At 38.9% G+C, this 21,898-nt stretch overlaps 3 protein-coding genes across 3 annotated transcripts; 1 reads left to right on the top strand and 2 right to left on the bottom strand.

The window, feature by feature from the left end:
* The first annotated feature begins 1,847 nt into the window (after positions 1-1,847).
* Positions 1,848-3,219, top strand: LOC118060861 (germin-like protein 5-1). Its single transcript, XM_035074148.2, has 2 exons — positions 1,848-2,214; positions 2,506-3,219. Exons 1-2 carry the CDS (start codon positions 2,103-2,105, stop codon positions 3,042-3,044), a joined length of 651 nt encoding a protein of 216 aa, XP_034930039.1. The 5' UTR covers positions 1,848-2,102; the 3' UTR covers positions 3,045-3,219.
* A 1,073-nt stretch (positions 3,220-4,292) lies between these two features.
* On the bottom strand, positions 4,293-9,047 carry LOC118060859 (glutamate--tRNA ligase, cytoplasmic). The gene is made up of 6 exons (XM_035074147.2): positions 8,781-9,047; positions 8,324-8,411; positions 8,053-8,206; positions 6,517-7,622; positions 5,607-6,074; positions 4,293-4,692 (listed from the first exon to the last, which is right to left on the bottom strand). The coding sequence occupies exons 1-6, from the start codon at positions 8,921-8,923 to the stop codon at positions 4,474-4,476; spliced, it is 2,178 nt and encodes a 725-aa protein (XP_034930038.1). The 5' UTR covers positions 8,924-9,047; the 3' UTR covers positions 4,293-4,473.
* A 604-nt stretch (positions 9,048-9,651) lies between these two features.
* LOC118060858 (phytochrome A) lies at positions 9,652-16,026 on the bottom strand. The gene is made up of 5 exons (XM_073404119.1): positions 15,462-16,026; positions 12,667-14,734; positions 11,575-12,391; positions 10,390-10,680; positions 9,652-10,034 (listed from the first exon to the last, which is right to left on the bottom strand). Exons 2-5 carry the CDS (start codon positions 14,720-14,722, stop codon positions 9,818-9,820), a joined length of 3,381 nt encoding a protein of 1,126 aa, XP_073260220.1. The 5' UTR covers positions 14,723-14,734; positions 15,462-16,026; the 3' UTR covers positions 9,652-9,817.
* Positions 16,027-21,898: the final 5,872 nt, after the last annotated feature.

The following is a 21,898-nucleotide window of genomic DNA, read 5'->3' as shown; positions in this document are numbered from 1 at the left end:
CCATAGATGATGAAAACACATATAGCTGGTGTGATGGCATGCTCAATGCATAAATCAGTTGATGTTTCCATTCTTTGGGAATTAAGCATGATCATCAACACTGCCAAGAGAATTTCAATTCTTAATACATAGCCGTTGAACTTTCCGCCATTACTTTCAATTTATAGCTCGGCGGCAGTAGTACTGTTGTTAACTGGTAGAAGTACTTAGAACATTGTTGGAATACTGAGCATGCCAGTTAAACAGCAAAACAAGATTCTCTTGGAGTCATCTTGCGTGGTCTATCTACCAGGGGCACTTACCAAGGCAAGTGTTCTTGCACGAGCAGCGCTGCAACTTCCTTCATGCTAGACAAGGAAATGGATGAAGATAATTAGGGACACAGACATCAACTGGGAGAGATAATTAACGAGAATAAAAGGGCTTTGATTTTATAGACATAATCTTAAATACTAATAATCAAGTAAACTAGAGAAATACATCAGGATCAAAAGGGGCAAGCAAGAGGCAAATGAATTATAAAGGGGGCAAACTGATGGAATTAAGAATAGGAATGATCAAAGGCATGACATAACTGGTGTGTGTGATGATCTCACTCTCCTTGATTCAGTTGATGCTTTGCTTGCACTTTAGAAAACTTGATCGTAATTTTAGCAGCCAATCCGTTGAATAAGGAGCTAGTGGGAAGTCATTAATCATACGGGCTAAAAGATCATAACTAGAGTGATATATGTACATAAAATAGAATAAACAAACTCTAAATGGTGTTTTAATTAGAGATTTAAGCCTATAAAAGGCTGAGCAGGTAACCCAAGGGGTACTCTGCCAGCTAGCACAGCAAAGTAAACCAAAGGGACACCAAAACAGGATCATGTATTCATGCATGCTGCTTCTAATCAAATCACTTTGACGACTTCATGGATAGATTCCTTACAGCATAAAACAATAGAAAGTTGACGTTAAAAAAACAAAAACAAAAACAATTAATTTCTCCAGCATAGTGGTTACAGAGATGCTATTTGACTTGGATTTATACAGTTTCAACCTCACCAGGTTGGGTTTGTTTAGTGGATATCACCTAGCTAGGAGGAGGTTGGGGGCTTGCTTTCTCCTGTTCTCATGTTTGAATTCTCCAGCCAATAAGAACTCTTGGGCCTTGAATATAAAGTTTAGGGTATCTTGCGTTAACAAAAAAATATAAAGTTTCTAATCCATATATATATAAAGCCTTGAATATTCTTTGCATAGATCACCAGCAGGGAAAAAAAGAGAAAGAAAGAAAAAGAGAAGAAGCACGAGTACTGCAATTACTCCTAGCTAATCAAGAAACTTGGGAAATGGACATCCATGAATTTGGGACCCTATCACTACCATTAATATGTTGTTTTTCTAGTCTAATGATAGAGAATATCGATCTTCGAACTATATTGTATTTTAATTAAAACAAAGTCTCCCTCCCTCCCTCTCTCTCTATTTTTTAAAATGAAATCTCTCAAATTAATCTGATGTAATACATCTCTTAAATACCGAACTTCAAGATTTATTTATATATTCATTTATTCTAAGAAGCAAACATCTTGAACAGTTTAGGGTGATAACATAGCACAAGATATGAGTTGTGAAAAGCGATAATAAAAAATATTGGCGGGTGGGTGGCCAAGACGGAGTCCACGCATCCACAGAGAAGAATGAGACCCTGCAACCAAAGAAGAAGGCAACACCCCTCTTGCGGCGATTGAGGTGATGACTTTCCTTTTGGTGTAAGAAGGCATGTTTCGTGCTTTCACGTTCACACCATTCCCCTCCTTATAGGTCTTTTGGACTTTTTAAAGATTTTTATTTTTATTAATTTTTATGCACGTAAATTGTGGTCAATAGATTTAAGGCATCTTGGTGCCTCACCAGCTCTCACTAGAAATGCATCTGTTCCACTTTTCTCTCCTATCCATCCAATCCCCCCAATTCAGACATCGCCCCCTCCTTTCTTTTTATTTTTAGCTGTTACCTCCATCCTTTTCTCCTCCTCCTTTTAAGCCCCCTCCTCTTTTATCCACAACCTTGAAGCCACCTATTATTCTAGCTGGTTTCTTCAGCTACTGGCCATGGCAGCCAAGGTGGCCCTCCTTTTCTTGACTCTTTGTGCGGCATTCTTGGCCACCGGTTCTGCTGATCCTGACCTGCTTCAAGATGTTTGCGTTGCTGATTTTGCTTCTGGTACTTTTCCTTCATTAACTTCTTCTTCTTCTTCTTCTTCCTTGCATAATTATATTTTAATTTCCTTTTCTTAATTAGTTAATTATGCATGACGCGTATTGGGTGGGAGAGTTGACTTTTGACTTCCCTAGCTTCTTCCCCTTTTCCTTCTCAACTCGATTTCTTCATCTATCTTGCATCTCTCCTGCCCTTTTTTTTTTTTTTTCTTCTTGATCCTGTTATTTCCTTCACCTTCAATTCTTTTGTCATGCGCTGCTAACATGACTCATGCATGGATATATAATTAAACAGGAGTGAAGGTGAATGGTTTCACCTGCAAGGAAAACATAACAGCCGATGATTTCTTCTTCGCCGGGTTGGCTAAACCAGGTCTCACCAACAACACCTTCGGCTCCTTGGTCACTGCCGCCAATGTTCAGAAGATCCCAGGACTCAACACCTTGGGGGTCTCCATGGCCCGCATTGACTATGCCCCAGGTGGCTTGAACCCACCCCACACACATCCACGTGCCACTGAGATGGTCTTTGTCCTTGAAGGCCAACTTGATGTTGGGTTCATCACCACTGCAAACGTTTTGATACCAAAGACCATCAAGGCGGGCGAGATATTTACTTTCCCGAAAGGCTTGGTTCATTTCCAGAAGAACAATGGTCAGGTCCCAGCTGCAGTCATTGCTGCATTCGGTAGCCAGTTGGCAGGAACTCAGACAATTGGTGCCACATTGTTTGCAGCCCAACCACCGGTGCCTGACAATGTCTTGACCAAGGCTTTCCAGGTTGGTACCAAGGAGGTCCAAAAGATCAAGTCTAGGTTCGCACCTAAGAAGTGATTTATTGATTGCTTGTTTAAAAACACATGTACCGGAGCTAGCTAGCTAGGTCTCGATCACACGGATTATAAATCCTATAACTTGGGGCCTAGCAGCTGGGTCTTCTTTGTGATTGTTATTCTTGTAACTCTTCTTTTATGGGAATCAATAACATGTGTAGTTTCATTGCTCTCTACCTCTCCTCTCCTAATCTTCATCTGGGAGATTAATCCGCTGAACAGTACAATATTAATTAAAGCATCAAATTGTTTTAGCCAATTACATAAACCACGCTTGACACACACACACACACACACACACACACACACACACATATGCATGTATGTATTTCTCAGGATAAGGAATTTAATTAGAGAAGCAGCAGCAGCATGTTATGCTTACAGGAGGAGAAATAGCTAGGATGACACGTAGTTTTGCGTTAGAAGGCTTCTTCCTATCTGCAAGCCACTACCTTCGCTAACCCACCACCTCCCAAGACAAGATTTTTTTTTTTGTCCAAACCAATTCTTAATTACATTTCGAGGAAAGAAGTGTATTCTGCCTCTACAACAATTCCTGATTGAAATAATTAAAGAAATATTTTGCCATTCCACCAGCCCATACATCACGTGGATGTGCACTGGGTTCATGCCGTAAACAGGGAAGGGAAGATTAACCCTTGCTCGAGAAAGTCAAAGCAAAATAAAGCAATTCGGGTGGGTAATGGCTTCATAATATTTTTAATTAAATGCCTTACTGCTTCGCTGATAATGCTTAGCTATACATTAAAAAGTGTTGGGGGGGGGGGGGGGGAGCAGCAGCATTGTCCATTTATTAATTATTAATAAATCACGAAGGCCACCTAATGTTTTTGCTTTAAGAGTTGAAGCAATACTGATCAGTTTCTGAAAAGGCAGGCAGGCATGAATTATAGAAGGAAGAAAAATACAATCCGGACCATCCCCTTCTTCGATGTTAATGGTCTTCTTACGTGTAAATTGTGGATTAAGAGTTGTTTAAAACAATGCAAACGGCTTAATCATATAGTTTCTCGTCTTGTTTTTCTTGCCTGAAAATGACAAAACGAGTGCATGTAGCTGTGCTCATCTTCTAAAACCAGACCAAAAAGGAAAAGGAGGGGCACATGTGATGTGATATAATCATTAAAAGGAAGCTAAATCCAATCAGAGGGGAAATGCATAGTCACAACCACCACATTCAACTACTGGTACTGGATCCAAACTTTCAAAATTACTGAAACCACATCAATTAGGCGAGAAGGCAAGATTCAATTAGCAAGGCAAATTAGTGAAGTATCACATCAAAAACTTCAGTAGAAATGCATGTAAAAGGAAGAGAGTCAGAAACTCCCAAAATCTCATCACATGATTGAAAGAAACATAGGTTCAACTCCTCAAAGCCAGAGAATATGCTAGTCAAATGTGAAGGTCTACCTCAATGAGGTAGCTTGTCGGCCATCTGGAATTGCAAACAGAACTACAGGCTTTGAAGGTCTGACAAAAGGAGCATCACATCTGAAGTAGCCCTTCCTCTCCAGCTGCAATATCTCTCCACGCTTCAAATTTCGCATGTTTGAATCCCCGAGTGCTGCAGTCTCCTTCTTGGTACTCGGGTTAAGCACATCAAGGAAACTCTCTCCTTCCTCCAACTGCAACCACAATGGTCACAAGCTCCAACCAAAAATTTAAATTTTATGTACCAGCTAATCAGTATGGTTACAATTCTGCTTTCAAGGTATTGAGACAAATATAATGCATTGAGCAAAACATTAATTATGCCACATGACTATTCTTACCCACCCTCATCGCCACCAAAACCCCCCATAAACACACTCAGTTTAGATCAATAAAACCCGACTCCAATGTGGTTGAGCCAATTACATGGGTCCATCTCCATTATATTCTTTTTTTGTGCCACATATACAAACCATGAAAAAAATGTTCAATTAAATAGTGCATCAAATGGTGTTACCCACTCCAAAGTTTCTTGTGTATTCGTTCTACACTCTTCACATGCACACGCACAAATGGAAAAAAAAAAAAAAAAACACAATAAAGCCACTTTGAAAACTTGTAATTTTAAATGCATCAAAGGCATTGGGATAAATCAACAACTGAAATACTAAATTCAGACAACTGGACAAAAACAATTCGAATAAAGAACAATACTGAGAAATTTTTAAAGAACAACCTTAACATTAATTCGAAAAAGAACATGAAAAGTAGATGAGTCAACATTCACGAAGCTGGTTGGAAAAAGGATCCGATCCCAGGTACACATGTATTGAGAAAGTCATTCAATTAAAAGTATGGTGACATGAGAATAAAAATAATTAGCAGTCGGGAGGAAAGTAGCCTTACTTTCAGTGGCCAAAAAAGGCAACAAAAGAATTAGGAGAATAAAAAAAGAACACTCTTTCTCAAAAATTGATTGAAAGCAAAGAGCAATAAACCACCCCTAACTACTAAAGTCAGAGTAGACAAGTTTTAAACTGTCACACAACTGTACTCTTTTGAGAAGGAACACAACAAAAAGCTCCAAAGTCCATAGATGAAGAATTACCTTTTTCTTTGTGATTAGATAGTCAAAGTCCACCAGAGTGAGGTTAACTAATTCACTTGTATCTGGTAGCCAGGTGAGCTTCAATTTTGTGGTCTTGACAGATCCTTCGAGATGCAAAACACCACTCAAGTGTGTGACCTTTCCATCCTGGTCCTTCTCAATTTCCTTTACTATGGCATTTCCCCAATCCATTAAGGTTATTTCCTCATTTACAGAGATCGACTCTGCATCTGCATGGTCTATCCATATCCTATTTGTGTATGTTGTGGCCTTCTCTCCAGCACCCTCATATTTCTTGTGCCTTTGTATGATCCGAACAAATGGTTGCTCTGGACCATTGGTCAAGGTCAATGGCACCCTTTGTTCTTCAATGACAGCAGTATGCCTGGGACACACGGGATCAATAATCTTCTTATTAATTGTCCAAAGCTTGTCCCATTCCATGAGATTAAGATTTTTTGATGCCCCCTGAAACCAAATAGAATTAGAATTAAAACTTTAAGAGGATAAAAAGCTTACTGCACAAAATAACCCACAAATATAAATCAATGGCCACATATTTGCACATGTAGAAGTAAATAAGGAATTTTGGCATGCACAGATGTGACGAATCTGAAATTTCTATCCTAAGACATCTTATAACCAAACGAATTCCTTAATTCAAACAAATGTCCCAAGAATGAGATAAAGTTCTTTGGTATAGCTAGAAAAAATAAAAAGGAAAGGGAAGAAATCTGCTATTACGGGCACAACAGAAAGTTCTTCGAGGTTCGCAAGCCATTTTTTTGCTGTATATTCTTCAACTAGAATCTAGATTTCTCATCAGATCTGTATACAGTATCTCATTCTGACTATAAAAAAAAAACATCAGAATAGAAAGATGTAAAGACATAGACACATGTTAGCTTGCCTGTTCAAGAATGAATTGCACCAGTGCCTCAATTTTCAAACCTCTGCGAGCAATTCCTTGGACTGTTGGAAATCGAGCATCATCCCATCCATCAACCCTTCCGTTTTCAACAAACCAACGGAGATGACGCTTGCTGAGAATTGTGTAGACCATATTCAACCGGCTAAATTCATAAATGTGAACCTTTCGCAGTCCCATATCTGCTTGAATCCTGTCATATTGAGCATTTCGATCATGGTACTCACTCGATCGAAGTGCATGAGTTATACCTTCTACAGAATCAACAAATGGACAAGCAAAATCATATGTTGGATATATCTTGTATTTGGACCCAATCCGATGGTGAGGAACAGGATTGCAACGATAGTACACTGGATCTCGAAGAGACTTGTTTGGATCTTGCATGTCTAACTTACCACGTACACAGCACTGTAATCCTCTCTCTGATCCTTTGATCATTTCCTTCCACAGTTTCAGATTCTCCTCTACACTGTTGCTCCTACATTTTGATTCAATGCCATCCATTCTTTCTTTCTGCATTTGCTCACGTGGAGTATCATCAACATAAGCTTTACCCTGGCGGATCAAACTTTCAGCCATTTCCATCAACCGGGGGAAGTAATCAGACGTATGTGTAACAGTTTCATATTTGATACCCAATGCCTCAATATCTTTTAGAAGATTGTGTACAAATTCATTGCTTTCCTTCGATGGATTTGTATCATCAAAGCGAATTATCATTTGGCCTTTGTACCGTTGAGCAAAATACTGGTTGAGCAGAGCTGCTTTTGAGTGTCCGATGTGAAGATAGCCACTAGGTTCAGGAGCAAATCGCAGGCACACCTTTCCAATTTCAGCATCAGGAAGATCTATTTCAGATGAAGATAACCTGCTGCTTGCTTTTCCCTTTTCTGGGTTATCTCTACTGACAACCTGTTGCCCCTTTGGTTTAGCTGCTGCAGGCTTTCCCGAGCCCTTTTTCCCAACATATGTTGATATGACTTCATTCAAAGCATCGCTATATTCATCAAATATTGAATTGAACCAGCGTACTAAGTTTGGGAACTTCTTGGACTTCCTCCAACTTTCCCATCTCAGCCCATTTCCTGGAAAGCATAAAGTGTCACACACATGACTAGGAGGATATTGTGCGTGATGAAAAACTGAATTCTTGAAATACAAAATGAATGAGATAGGAACAATCTAGCAATGCACATGATACTAAGGTTGTCGACCCGTCACCCCTTGGAACACCACCAGTTTATTTTGCTAAATGAAATGCTGTAGTTTATAGTAAGTCGCGCAATCAAGAAAAGCAGTTCCCGAACCCTTATTTTGATATTCTGGGACTCTCAACATAAATGCAGTAATATCAATCAACGCATGTCAGAAATTCAGCTCAACAAAGACACGCTTGAGTGGAAACAACAAAAAGAGAAGCCAGCAAATAAATGGATTTTCTTTTTCATTGAAACTTGACTCACTAATGAGTAAATGCAGCAAACTAAACAGATAGGAGTTGGTTGGAAGCTGCACCTGCAAGACCAGACCATATGGCAATGTCTGCAATCGACAAAGAGTGCTCCACAAGAAAGGTGCGACTTTGCAGATAATTGTCAATAAAGTTGCAGGCATTCTCGAATTCAGAGCCTACAGATAGGACAGGAGCATAATCGAGCCACTGATCAATCTGAGAAATGGAAAGGAAATGAGAAAGAAACATTGTAAAAAGGAATGCATAACATGTTTAAGAAGGAAAAATGCAAAACTATATAGAAAAAGGAGAGTGGGAAAGAGAATGAAAGACCTGGCTAGATTGAAATGGGTCCTGGCCATAAAGAATGGCAACACGGCCAATGTAGCGAAGAAGCACATAGGTTCCCTGCACTTTCAGCCTAACAAACGTACATATAAACAAACATGAAAATGTCATTAATTTGATGTCGAAGAGAATTAATCAAGTGATGATCGATGAATGGATACATAGATAGGTGATGAGATTAGGAATTTGGAGGCCAGTAAGGGACAAGGAACAATAACAAAGCTAAACCCGAAACAAAGCACATAAGAACCTTGTTAATATTATTATTATTAAGAAAAGAGAGAAACCGTCACAATTGATGGGGAAAAATAGTCGTAAAAATAAAATGGTCCAGAAGGCAATGAGAGAGAGGAAAAGGTAAAAGGGAAGCAAATGGGTTATATAAGATAAAATAAAGTGACTTGATGGAGAGTAAAGAAAGAATAGAAGAAGGAATGGATACCCATTAGAGAAGACGAAAGCAGGAAGAGAAGCAGAATCAGCAGCAGTGGGAGGAGGAAGAGTGAGGGACGCAACCTTGGCGGCTGCGATGACAGACAATGGAGGAGTACTGTCAGAGGCAAAACAAAAGTCTTTTATCTCCATCTACGTCGCCAGTTAAGATAAAATGGAGGAGATGAGGAGAGTTGATGCAGAGAGTGAGTCAGGCACGACGCAACGCTAACTACATTAGTTCTCTTCTTGTCTCATCTGCGTACAAATTACACTACAAGAATCTCTTTATCATTATTTATTCTTTTTTTATGTTGTTGTTAATTGAGCTTTGGGCCCTGCCCTTCTTCACTGCTGTAGTCTGGGCTCTTCTAGGCTCTAGCCCATTTCAATTCACCCAACCCGGCCCAGCCTCTCTTTTCTTCATAAAATAACCTTTTCTTTTCTTTGACACTCACACACACACAGAGTCATGGTCTGACAACAACAGCTACCAATCATTTTTTGCTCATCCATCGAAGGGAATTGCAAAAGACACACCGCGCACTTTTGCCATACAATATTTGCTCTGAGAGTTCACCGAACTGCATCTGACAGAGTTTTGAAGATCGCCCTCAGGCCCCTCAATGTTCTTAATCTCAAATATTGTTCGGAAATCTTGAGTAAAAACGAAATCATTGCAGCATCACTTGCCTAATTCTAGTGTTTAAGCAACATGAATAAATCCTACAACTAATTAAGATTACATAATTTTTATTGATTTACAAATCACACTAAAAGGGGTGTGATTTGCTTTAAAATCACCTCTTAACAATTAATCTCAATAGAATGAATTCAATTAGAATTTTAAAACCAATTCCAAATGAAATACAAGAATTCAATTAGCAAATGCGTAAATAGTTGGAAATCAATTATTATATAGCATAGCATAGGATTTGGTTACAGACAAGGTGTTAAGTTCCACAATTCCAGCCCCCCCTCCCTCTTTCACTATACACAAACACCTCCCCCTATCTTCTTTCCTGGGATGGGCTGCCTTGTTGTTTATCATGCCCTTTTTTGCGATTTATGGCCACCAGCAAGCTCTACTGATATGATAAAACTCGACTTCCCTGCTTCCCTCATGTACCGAACATCTCCGTTCATCAGCTTCACCAGCTTTCTGCTTATAACCAAGCTGATCCCCTCCACAGACGCATCTGTATCCTCCCCATACATTTGATCTAGCAGTGCTTCAGGAATCCCTGCACCAGGATGCCTTATCCTGTCCAAAAAGTAGCATAATAACCCGAGTTATTAACTGAACCCCCACTCCATAAACATATAATGATTCTCTTCATTTTATTAGGGTATGACTGGCTCAATCAGAGCAATATTTTAATGTCTTATCCTTTTGTACACTCTCTATGCATTCCAACTGCTTTTACAGAAATGCATAGAGTAGCTGATCGATTAAATAGATAATGTTTCTTTCCCGTTCCTTTGGTGGCTTGGAGCCACTTATTTATCCGAAACAAGAAATACCAAAGTCATCTGATATTTGACATGCATAGATGCTAATTACACCTAAACGTAATCATATCTAGCTATTGAAATCTCATTCATGCCTCAAGTGGTACCTGAGTTCCAGATGCACAAGATAAACAGATTGCCCCAACTGGTCTTTGGAGAAACTAGCTGAAACAGTAAGCAGGCCTCCAGATGGTGTAAAATTAACTGACATCAGCAAGAAATCAGCCAACACCTGTTGAAGCCTGATGCTATCACCATATAAGGTCTCAGCCATCATCTCTTCAGCTGCATCATTGATTATTCGAATGCCCTTTTCATTGCTCTTCATCATGACTTGACTGGTAGCAGCCACTAGTACCTCACGCAGGGTAAACTCCACCATTTCCAGATCCAAGTAACTGACCACAATTCAGAAAGGGAAAACAACTGTTAATGAGAGATTGAGAAATAAAAGTATTATGTTTCAATAAATCATGTTGAGTTTGTGCACGCATTATAGGCAGATTGAGCAGCAGCTCTCTTGATTTTCAACCACAAAACTACCACACTCACACCAGTTTGTCCTCAGATGGTAGAGCCTAACCAAGATTTCCATAAAGGAAATTGATACATTGGCCATGTGTGGACTAATTATTAATAGATGAAGTTGCAAAAAACTAGCTTGAGAGGAAATACAACAACTCTGAGAAGTGAATATGAAAGACCTGTAGATTCAGATGTATAATAGAACTTTGTTACTTCTGCGAACTAGGAAATAAGAAGTAATGTTTGTTTTGAAAAAATTCTGTTGAGATTTTACATCAAGCAAGCACGTTCACCACCAAAAGCAAGACAGAAAGGATGGGGAAGTATATTTTACAAAGGAAAAATTGAAATATTCCAAGTCCAAACTATTGAACATGACCCCTACCAAATCCACAAGGCATCCAATTCAGTTATAGTGTAACACACGTTCATAGATTGCAGTGAGCAAGCATGCAATTGAAGCCAAAACTATTTGAAGAGGCCATATAAAACTTAAAACTATGAGTGCCATAACACACCAAAATCATTTGAGAATGCTTGCAATCCAATAAAAAATGAACAAAGAGGTTCACTCAACTTCTATAAGTAGCAAAAGTTCCAGTAATGTAACACATCTAAATTCAAAGATGTACTATTCCTGAGAATCTTGGATGCAAGGTGTAATGCATTTCTCCAAACAGTACAATGAAATTTTTCCCCCCAGGAAATGCATAGCTTAATATAAAAAGAACAGGGATATCAATCTGATAGATTGGACTTTATCATACCCTTCGATGATGCTATCGAGATCTGAGTCATCAAGAATCTTGCTGAGTTGGCACTGGCACTGGGCACTGGTATGCAGAAGCTCCTTTTGTTCTGCTCCCAACTCGGTTCCCTCCATCATTTTGCCAGAAAATATAATTCCAGAGAGAGGATTCCGGATCTGCTTTTTTAAATAAGCCAATGCTTTCAGTCTTTTCAAAGCAGTTTGCTCTGATAATCGCTGGACATGAAGTGCTTGTTGCAGCTCTTGGCTTGCAAGCTGTAGAAAGCAGAATACCCCAGTGACTGCACCCTCTCTGTCCAATTTCTTACTCACACACAGCAGGCATTCCACATACTTTCCAGTCCGAGCAAAGAAACCAAAAGAAACCTTCTCGGATTCCAGGCCAGTCATGGCAGTGTTAAGAACAACACCGAGATTTACAAAAGCCTCCTGATTCTTGAGACGACAGCATGCCATGTTTAACCCAAAAACCTCTCCCAGTAACATTTTATCTAGAACTTCTTCTCGTTTCCAACCAGTCAAATTTGTCATGGCAGGATTCCACTCAGAACACCAGCCAAACTCATCCGTCCCAAATATTGGGGGAATCAAAGGGTTCCGGTTTTGTACAATTGCTTTGTAATCCCCTTCAATTCGGGTGAACTTGTCCATGACCATCTTCTGGCCAGTGATATCTTGACCCACAAAGCACACCCCCACAACATTTTCATGAAGGTCCCTGCTTGCGCAGGCATTAACAACTAAGCAGATGGGGCCACATTCAGACTTGGAACCATGTGTCTTGATTTCAAATTGTATGTTTTGCTCTTCTTTTCCTGATAAAAAAAGAAAGGAAAAGTATTGAAAGTGGTGCGGATGAATTGGAATATTCTACAGAACAATATACACCCACCTGAGAGATTCAAACAAGCACCACTTCCTCTCAGGCAAAGAGTAACATTTTGTTAATAACAAAACAAGTAAGAGATGACCAGAACGTAAAATGACATACCAAAGATATTCAAACAACCATCATTTCCGCTCAGGCAAAGAATAACATTTTGTTATTAAACAAACAAGTAAGAGATGACTAAAACATAAAATGACATACCCTGCAATGCCAAGAATAACATTCTTTTGACTATATCAACCGAAGAATCTTCCACAAGTGTTAGCAAATGCTTCCCAATTGCTTTATCAACAAGAAGACCAGTCAATTCAGAAATTTTTGTATTCCACCCGTTAACTAGACCATCAACATCAACTGCCAAAATTGGCACTGTAGCTGTTTCAATTAAACGGACCATCTCACTAGTCACTGCTTCAAGTTCTTGCATCCCTTCAATTTTGAGGTCGCTTAGCCTTGCATGAATTGTTTTGGTATCCACATCCATGGTTTCAATGTCTTTGAATGTGTTCCTCAGGATAAGCTGCAGAGAATGGATTGCATCCATTTCATAGTCCTTCCAAGGCAAACTCCTTGTCTTGACAACTTCAAGGAAGGCCTTGAAAGATGACCTAGGGTGCATTCTCCTTCCATCATCCTTCTCCCCTGGTTCATGCTTTGCACCACCCCATCGAATTTCTGCAGCAGTCTGGGATCGAAACCAAAAAAGCATGTCCTTGGAAGTTATTCTCACAGCTGCCATTCCACAAACTACATCACCAAGAGCCAGAGCCCCTGGGTACCCTGCATCATACAAGCTGTCTGTACTCAAACCTGTAGAATCCATATGATACTCAGAAAGCCAAAAAGCTATATCCTGAAGCTGCAGATCACTTGGAGTTATTCCCAACCTCCATATCTTATTCCTATAGAACAGGACAGCACCATCACACTTTACCAGATCCATAATGTTCGGGCTCTGTGTCACAATACCTAATGGTGCATCACGCATGAGCATATCACATAAGAGTGTCTGGGTGCGGAGGATGTTCTTCTCAACAATTTGATTTTCTAACTCCAATTCCTTGTTGACATGGATAGCAAATACTTGAGCTAGAAACTCACAAGCATACCTAAGAGGGAACGGAACAAACCTCGGACTGGTATTATGGCACACTACTAAACCCCAAAGTCTCTTTCTTTTCTGTGGGTTCGCAGAATCAGGGGTATCACCATCTTCATCCCCATCATTGACTACAACTGCCATAACCAGAGAAGCAATGGAGTTCATGTTCTCCATGTATTGTAAATGACAACTGTGTGGGGCCCTCAGGGTTGAACCACACAATGTCAGATCAAATGGAAGCTTCTCATCCTGAAGCACCTTGACATGTTTCGCATGACAATCAACAATCATTCGAACTTTATTCTTCATAAATAGAAAGCGTGAAGCCTGAGGGATATCAGTGGCTGGATAGTGCAAACCCAAATACGGCTCCATGCCTGGCTTTGTAACCTCAGAGACCACTTCTCCATGATCATCATCATGAAATTTATAGGCCATCGCCCTATCATATCCAGTGAGCTCGAAAACCTCCTGAACCATTGTATCACAAAGCCTTTCCATGCTTCCACTAGGCAAAGACTGCAGCCGAGTAATTGCTTTGGCTGCAAGCTTGTATGATTGTAGAGCTCCAGCAGCAGTCATGGGAACCTCGTAAGGCTTCACAGGTTCAAAGTCAATGATCAAACTGCCAGTCACCCGGTGAACAATGGCATAAAACGGCTTCCCAGAAGTCTTGCAATGGACCAATATAGGATTCAAAAGAGAAACATCCCCAAATCCCATGGCTTTTTGCAAGGCAGATGCACTAGGAGCAGTGAAGATAGTCCTGATGTCAGTTCCAATGCCAAGAACAGGATGTTCCCCAACACTTGGCACTGCATGACTGACCATAGTCAACAGTTCAGGGGCATTCTCACTGTATGCAATGACTTTGAAAGTTTTCTCATCTAAGGCTAGCAAGCATCCAAAAGGCTGGATCAGCTTGCCTTTCTGGATGTGGTGAAGATAAGCTGTAGTTACTTTGTCAGACCTGGGTGGCTGATCTCCACCAACTGAGTCAGTAACACGCACTGAGCTTGAGTAATCAAAAGAGCTGCCTGACTCCTCAAAATCAGCATGGAGCTTGGCATCCACAGTGGTCTGAGCAATAATCCTAGCACTGTGTCTTGATCTTGCTGAATTGCTGGATGAGTGGCTTGGCCTTGAAGAAGACATTTTCACTCAAAACTGTTGAGAGGAAAAGAATGAAAATGATGAAATAAAATCTTAAACTTGGCAGGAATGCTTGATTACTGAAACTAGTTCTACTTCTACGCACGAAGAACAATATCTTTTTGCATAAAGTGATACAAACAATAACCATTCGTTTTGCATAAAGTGAAACAACCATAGCAGTAATTGTTATTGATACAAATACCGTCTTTATTCCCACCTTTGGTGTAATCATTTCGTCATTATCATCAAACCAGTTGGAACGAGTAGTAAGAAAAAAGATAATGGCAGTGGAACTGAGGAATTTTTGTGAATATGGCCTTCGATGATGATGAAAACATCAGAATTTCTAGATGAGTACCTCAAGTATTCAAAGATAAGAAAACTTGACCATAGAGAATCTAATGCCCTATTACTGAATACTTGTCATCTTCCCTTAGATTATTAATACCTTCAAGTTGCAATAAGTTACTAAACAAAAACAACAAAGAAATCATTTTGAAAAATACAATTTTTTTTTTTTCATTTTATACCTAAATTGCACCCACAAAGTATTATGATCACAAAGGATGGACTCCCCGATCAGCTAATATATATTAAAAAAAAAAAAACAATTATAAAGATCAAATTTTTAGCAACTAAAATATGAAATTTCTTCACCCAGACTTGATTGTTTTGAGCTGAAAAATGACCATTACCAAAGCATTAGAAAGAGAAGATAAGGAAAGGAAAAGCCTCTAACCTTATGAGATGATGAACGAAGCGGAACCCAGTTATGATAGATCCAGTGAGGTTCAACAACTGGGGTTTAAACAGCTTGAAGAAGAGAAAGGAGGAGGAGAAGAAAAATAAAAGCAAGTAAAATGAGAATCCCAAGTGACCCCGGGAAACAGAAACCCCATATCTTGTTAATAAAATAATAGAGTAGAAAATATACTGATGACTGCCTTTCCCTTCCCTCTTGTGTCTCTGTGACTGTTGTTGTGAGGGACCCCTCCACTCCAATCCCTTATTCTATCCCAGCACAGGGCAGGGGACCACGAACCAATATTATATTAGTACATCAGTCACTGGGTTTTAGATACCATTTACAGAGATTGAGGATTTCCTTGATGGGTGGGTTTGCCTTTGCTCAAACTCGAAAACACTAGCAGTCACGCTTGTCCTGGTCTTGGATGAAGAAATATAAGTCCCCTTGCCATGGTTTGGTTGGTTTTACAAAGGACGGCAGCTTTGGGTCACCCCTATAAATAGCATGGAGTGCTAATTTCATTGGTTTATCCTTTTGTCTTCTTTTTCTTTATTTAATTGGATTTAAAATTGGTATGTTATTTTTGGTAAAGCCATGATGGATCTGGTGTCGATAAGCACCTCAGCACATGCCTGATGTCTCCTACACTAATCCCAAACAAAACTGCAAAAACTGTTCTTGTTGGACTTGCAAGTTCCTAATCTACTTTGTGATTATTATAAATTAAAGTATATGGGGAGTGTGTATGCAAGTGGGATCCTATCCTCAACAAAAGAAAAGAGATTTAGCCCTTTGGATAGGTGAATTATGAATTGAGAAGGAAGCTTAACTTTGACTAATTTGCTGATGCTAGAAAACAAAGGGTAAAAAGCCAAAGACATGTGAAAAATAGAGAGGCCCCATCGTAAAACATGAGGCCATGCCTTCTGAGTTAACTCGACTTATAAACACCAACATCACAGTGAGTTATGGTATTCAGGTGCACTCCAACTCCGCAATGCATTGCAATCCAATCCTGACGCATCTTCTACATTCAGATTGGCCTTTTGGGCCATACTTCACTGGTGTCATTGAATTCTCGATTTCCTATATGTATATTTGTTCTGGGAATGGTATGATAGCAGAGTAGGGCCATTCCCTTTATCCATTTTGGACTAGATTCCAAGTTCATTGCTTTTACAAGACGGTGACTCGGGCATATGTCCTCCGTATTTTGACCCGAGAATGAACGAAGAAACCATCTTGTGATGGACCCTTTGTTTAGTGCCCATCGGATCATGTATTCCTTCTTATCTTCAACAACAGGTAAACTGCGACAAGTTTCATATAGGTACCGAAGGAAGGGCATCGATGCTCTTATCTGTTAAATTTTTGTCACTTGCAACCTCTCTCTAAGCATTTCTTTCCATCACGATCTGCCAACATCCACACTACTAATAATCTGAGACTGGACGTCTAGCAAGATAATCTCAAGTTTCTGCAATCCATTTTTCGTTGCTCTTGGTTCTCATTGATAATTTGATAGATATGCACATGCTGAACCTCAATCTCTGTGATTTGGCATGTTCCGATAGAGGGTTCTCCATGTTCCCTGCTATAGGCAGCACTGGCATCATTTATGTTGGAAAATCCAGTTTGAGCCCATGTTCGATGTCACATTCTCGACATGGTGCCTTAAATTAACCATACACTGTCTTCATGGCCCGTGCCTCTAATCATAGTGTGTGTGTGTGTGTGTGTGTGTGTGTGTATAAAAGGTGATTCAGCCCCTTGCACACCACATCCACGCGCATAGATCCCAAAAGGTCACCTATAACAGAGATCTCAGAAGCAATTCTAGGGAACACAGGACGGGAACAACTATGTAAACAAAAAGATCATCAAAGGCCAACCCTCTTAAAACCACAAGAATTGCATTTACACCAGCAGCCGAAATAAACTTTTAGCGGCCTAACCCTCTGTTTCATTAGTCACAGAATCGGAAATTCATTAATAAACACAAGTTGACGCAAAAGTTCTCTGAGATTGGGTCATAGGATGGCTTGCGAACTCCATTCACTGATTAGAGATTCATGACACAGAATCATGTAAAACATGTGGAGTGTGATTCCGATGGCATGGAATCTGTCACCCCATGACACTCTTGATGGTAACTCCCCTGAACAAATCAAGCATACAAGCAGAGAATGACGAATGCCTCAAGCATTGAAAACAATCAATTCATATGAAGAAACATGCTGAATCATCAATAGATAGCTCATTAATACAAACGTTAATGCATAAAATGTGCCAAAATACAGAACACTGAAAGGCATTAGCTACATTTCACAATCTGTTGCTGCATTGAGAATGCATCTATCGATTACCTTGCCTGTAACCTTCTCCATCTAGATGAATATCGATTCTTAAAGAGGATGTGCTCATTAAATACATGGCCCTCGCTAATCTTTTCCACTGGTATTTAAGTTGAAAGTACTGGCAGCTGCTGCTTTCATGCTGAAAGTCATCAAGAATGAAACTCGTTACCTTGACTAAGAGAGCAACCCAGTAAAAATCTTACAGCAACCAATCAGGCTATAGAAGTAGTTTCTGCCATTCCATCCAATAACATAAACTTAAACTCATGCACCTTACAAGTACAAAGAAGCAAAAAGAACTTTAGAAATAAAAAAATTTATCAAAGAGAATTTCAGATCAAGAATTATCAGGGTGCTGCCCGGTTGAGAAAGAAGCAAAAGGTACTATTCAAACTGCTTAACTCCAGTACCTAGATTCAAAAGACATATCGAGGAAAAAATAATTTACCAAGCAAGAAATATGAACTAATAATCTGTTTAGAACAAAAATCTACAATTCAAAAGAATAAAAAATATCTTGCCAAATCTACTATATGTTTGAATCCTTCTGAATTTCCCAAGTCTTGTACATGAAATTTGCATCCGAGTAAACAACTGGTTTTGAAGTTTGTAAGTCCAACAGAAGCTTGATATAGAGTTCTGCCGATGGTAGAAAAGGTAAACATGTGGCAGAGACCTTAAAAATGGAGCTGCTCCCAAGTACTCTCCATCCAAGGTAAACATTAGACAAGACTGATATCTCCATTCATCGTTGTAAATTTTACATGGATGCCAAATGAGCCATCTTAGTGGTATGGAGAATTCTGGCTCGGTACAGGGCATCAGTCAGCTTTACCCAATAGTACGGAAGCTTAAATGAAGGGAGCACTCTTACATGATATACATAATCACGAATGTTTCAAGTAAGAGGAACCAAATTACTCGGGGAAGGAAATCGCCACTCAGGCTACAAAAGCTGTATTGCAACCGCAAGTTTCTAATTGATTGAACAAAGCATCAATGAGCGAATGTCATAAACAAAGAACCACAAGCCAATGAAATCAAAGAGCAAAACTTTTAAAATAAACTCACAAACCCCACCAACCCATGTGATCAATCTGCAATCTTTTTTAACTCATAGAGATATTGAGAGCAGTGAAAATGACCCCCTTCCCTTGAAGCATTCAATATCGTTGCTATCATCATTAATATGCGTCAAAATGGGGATTGCATTCTTTGAAATAAAAATATTCTTCTCAATCCAGGCTTTTAACGTACAAAAATCTTGACAATCATGCACCTTAAAAGTACAAGGGCATGGATCAAGAGTTATCAGGGTACAGCAGTTGTAAAGAAAGAAGCAAAGAGTAACACTAAAACTAGTTGACTCAGCCATTGAAAAATATCACGGTCTACATATTGGAAAATATAATGTGCCAGTGTATAAGAAATATCAAGTAATCTATTAAAACAAAATTCTATATACAATTTGAAAGAAAAAAAATCCAAAGATGTTGACAAACGCTCGCAGTATTGCAGAGGACCGAAATGCTCATGCCAATCCCTCTAAACACCAATATCCTTGTGAATCTCCGTAGCCTTCACAAAGAATTGTGCCTAAAATTTGAATCAAAAGAAACAATTGATATTGAATCGTGTATCTGTATGTATGAGAGTCTAGATATTGCATGTATGACATACCTTAATCATTTACAGAGCTGCTTCCAATTCTCCATCCAAGAGGCAGACAAGGTATACTCTTGAGGGCAAAATTTAGAATATGAATGACGATGAATATATTATTGATATCACCAATGAACGAAGGCCAAAAACACAGAATCGGCTATCGTAAAATAAAGAGCCAAGCTTTTTGAAAGCATTTCAGAAAAGAGAAGGACCCATGTGATCAATCAGCAAATCTTTTGGCAAAAATCTGATGAAGAAATTGAAAACAGTAACACTGTAGATGATATGATAGGATGGATGAATCTGCGAAATCTTCATAAAGTAGTAGCAGTAGTATCTAAAGAATGGGGGTTGCATTCTTTGGAATAGAAATCATTGGTCTCGATCAAAGATTTCAACATGTCGAAGGTGAAGTCAGGATGATTAGGGTCGCTTGTTTGAGACTGGAGGGTTGTTGAGGTTGAAGAAGATCCCAAGGTAGGGGGTTGCTTAAAACAAAAACAACTAGTACTAGTGTTACCTGGAAAACAATTAGCATTACTAGCAGCAGCAGGAGTGCTTTTTTTATGGAAAAGTCTGCTGGGCTTAATGAAGGGAAAGAGGACCACTTTGTTTGGTTTGGAGAAATTAATGTTTTTACTAGTTGCGGAACCATCGCATGATTCTCTGAGAGGAATGTTCTCTTTCTTCTTATTCTTCTTCTTCTTCTGCAGCATCAGCATCATCGTAGGCTTCTTGTTGTTCTTCTTCTTGTTGGCAGGGTGGGCATCAGACCCATTGCCTGGATTGCCATGTTGATCCTCAATAACATCGTCATCTTCCTTATTATTATCAACAATAATATCATTGGAAATATTCAGCCTATCTGACACAAACATATAAATTTAAGGAAAGAAACTGTGTTTGAATCGAAAAACTGAGAAAAGAAAAGAAGAAAGATGAGTAACTCCAATATTTTTCTTGATAATTAATTTTAATTAACACCCACTCCCTCGTTAACACGGAGGGATTGGAGAATTAGAATTAAGGAAGAGAGAGAGAAAATAACGCACAAATAAGATAAGGGGAAAAAAGGGTAAAATTAGTTTGGGAAATTGAAATTGAAATTGAAATTGAATTTGGAATCCATGTATGAACATGTGGAGTGGTGGAGTTTGCGTGTATGCAAAAGTCCGATTGAGTGAGAGATACAGACAAAAAGAGAGTGAAAAAAAAACAAAAAGGAAAAAAAGAAGAAGGGAAGTAGTGGAGAGACAGGTGGAGTAAATATCGAAACCTTGGGCTGAGTTGTCGGGTGGGTATCTCATCCCCAAATTGACGCCCTTCCACCACCACAACAACTCACGGACAGTTAACCAAAGTATCGGAAACAAATTCAACCTCCACCTTTTTTTTCAGTGTTTTTCGACATTAATATAGTAAAAAATAATGATAAAATATCATTTCTAGAAAATATTTTAAAAAAATTCACATCCTAAACGCTTTCAATTCAAGGATGGGCTTGTAGCGTTTGTACAGGAGTTAACATCAAAATTTCTCTAGATGCTCGTGGATGGACCTTCCTTGAGCTCATGTTCACAATCAGCGATAGCATCTTCTGTTAAGGTTGATTTCAACCTTTCTAACCTTTTAAAACATAAATTAAGCATATTATTAGTTAGGGTACGTCCCATTTCATTCATGTCTTCATGGATAAGGGTTACTGCTCTTCGAGCCCTGCATAATCAGTAATGAATATAATAAATACATTAAAAATAATTAGTGGTGTGGTGGAAAGTGGAACTTATGTGTGATTCCAGATGTAGTAAAATAGAAAATCAGGGCGGTGTCAATTCCATCTTGTCCAAGACCAGCAAATTGTATTGTGTGTTTCTTAATATGAATAATATGTATACTCCTAATTCAACTTATTCTTGGCTTTTGTCCAAAGCTAGAAATCCTCTTTTAGATATGAGATGGACTTGGATTTAGAAATTAAAGGCTCCATAAAAAAAAAATCAAGATATTTATTTGACAATTATTTTATAATAAGTTTTCCCATTGATTTATTGCTGTTTAATAAGAATATTTCCTCATCTTCAATATATGATATTTTAATTGTATTTAGAAATTATGTGCGGTATTTGGCTTGAATTAAGAGGGTGTTTGGGGGTGCTTTTCAAAAGCGTTTCCGAAAAATTTTGATTTTTTTTTTTGCTTTGAATTAATATGTTTTTGATGTTTTCAAATTATTTTGATGTGCTAATCTCAAAAATAATTTTTAAAAAATAAAAAAAATTATTGGCATGCTTTTCTAAGTGAAAAACAATTTAAAAAGTAATAGCAACCACACTCCCAAACACACTTTTAGTCTCACAAACTAGCAAGGATTATGGTATTTTGATATGGCAGAGCGGATTCAAAGAT

Source organism: Populus alba, chromosome 13 (assembly GCF_005239225.2).
Source record: "Populus alba chromosome 13, ASM523922v2, whole genome shotgun sequence".
NCBI classification, from domain to species: Eukaryota; Viridiplantae; Streptophyta; class Magnoliopsida; order Malpighiales; family Salicaceae; genus Populus; species Populus alba.
This window is presented reverse-complemented; position numbering and strand designations above follow the sequence as displayed.

Coding starts and splice junctions, on each gene's coding strand:
- LOC118060861 (XM_035074148.2), top strand. CDS start 2,103: ATGGCAGCCAAGGTGGCCCTCCTTTTCTTGACTCTTTGTGCGGCATTC. Junction 2,215..2,505: donor CGTTGCTGATTTTGCTTCTG/GTACTTTTCCTT, acceptor ATAATTAAACAG/GAGTGAAGGTGAATGGTTTC.
- LOC118060859 (XM_035074147.2), bottom strand. CDS start 8,923: ATGGAGATAAAAGACTTTTGTTTTGCCTCTGACAGTACTCCTCCATTG. Junction 7,623..8,052: donor CATATGGTCTGGTCTTGCAG/GTGCAGCTTCCA, acceptor TATGCTTTCCAG/GAAATGGGCTGAGATGGGAA. Junction 4,693..5,606: donor ATCTAATCACAAAGAAAAAG/GTAATTCTTCAT, acceptor TTGTGGTTGCAG/TTGGAGGAAGGAGAGAGTTT.
- LOC118060858 (XM_073404119.1), bottom strand. CDS start 14,722: ATGTCTTCTTCAAGGCCAAGCCACTCATCCAGCAATTCAGCAAGATCA. Junction 10,681..11,574: donor CTCGATAGCATCATCGAAGG/GTATGATAAAGT, acceptor AATTGTGGTCAG/TTACTTGGATCTGGAAATGG. Junction 10,035..10,389: donor CTTGTGCATCTGGAACTCAG/GTACCACTTGAG, acceptor CTTTTTGGACAG/GATAAGGCATCCTGGTGCAG.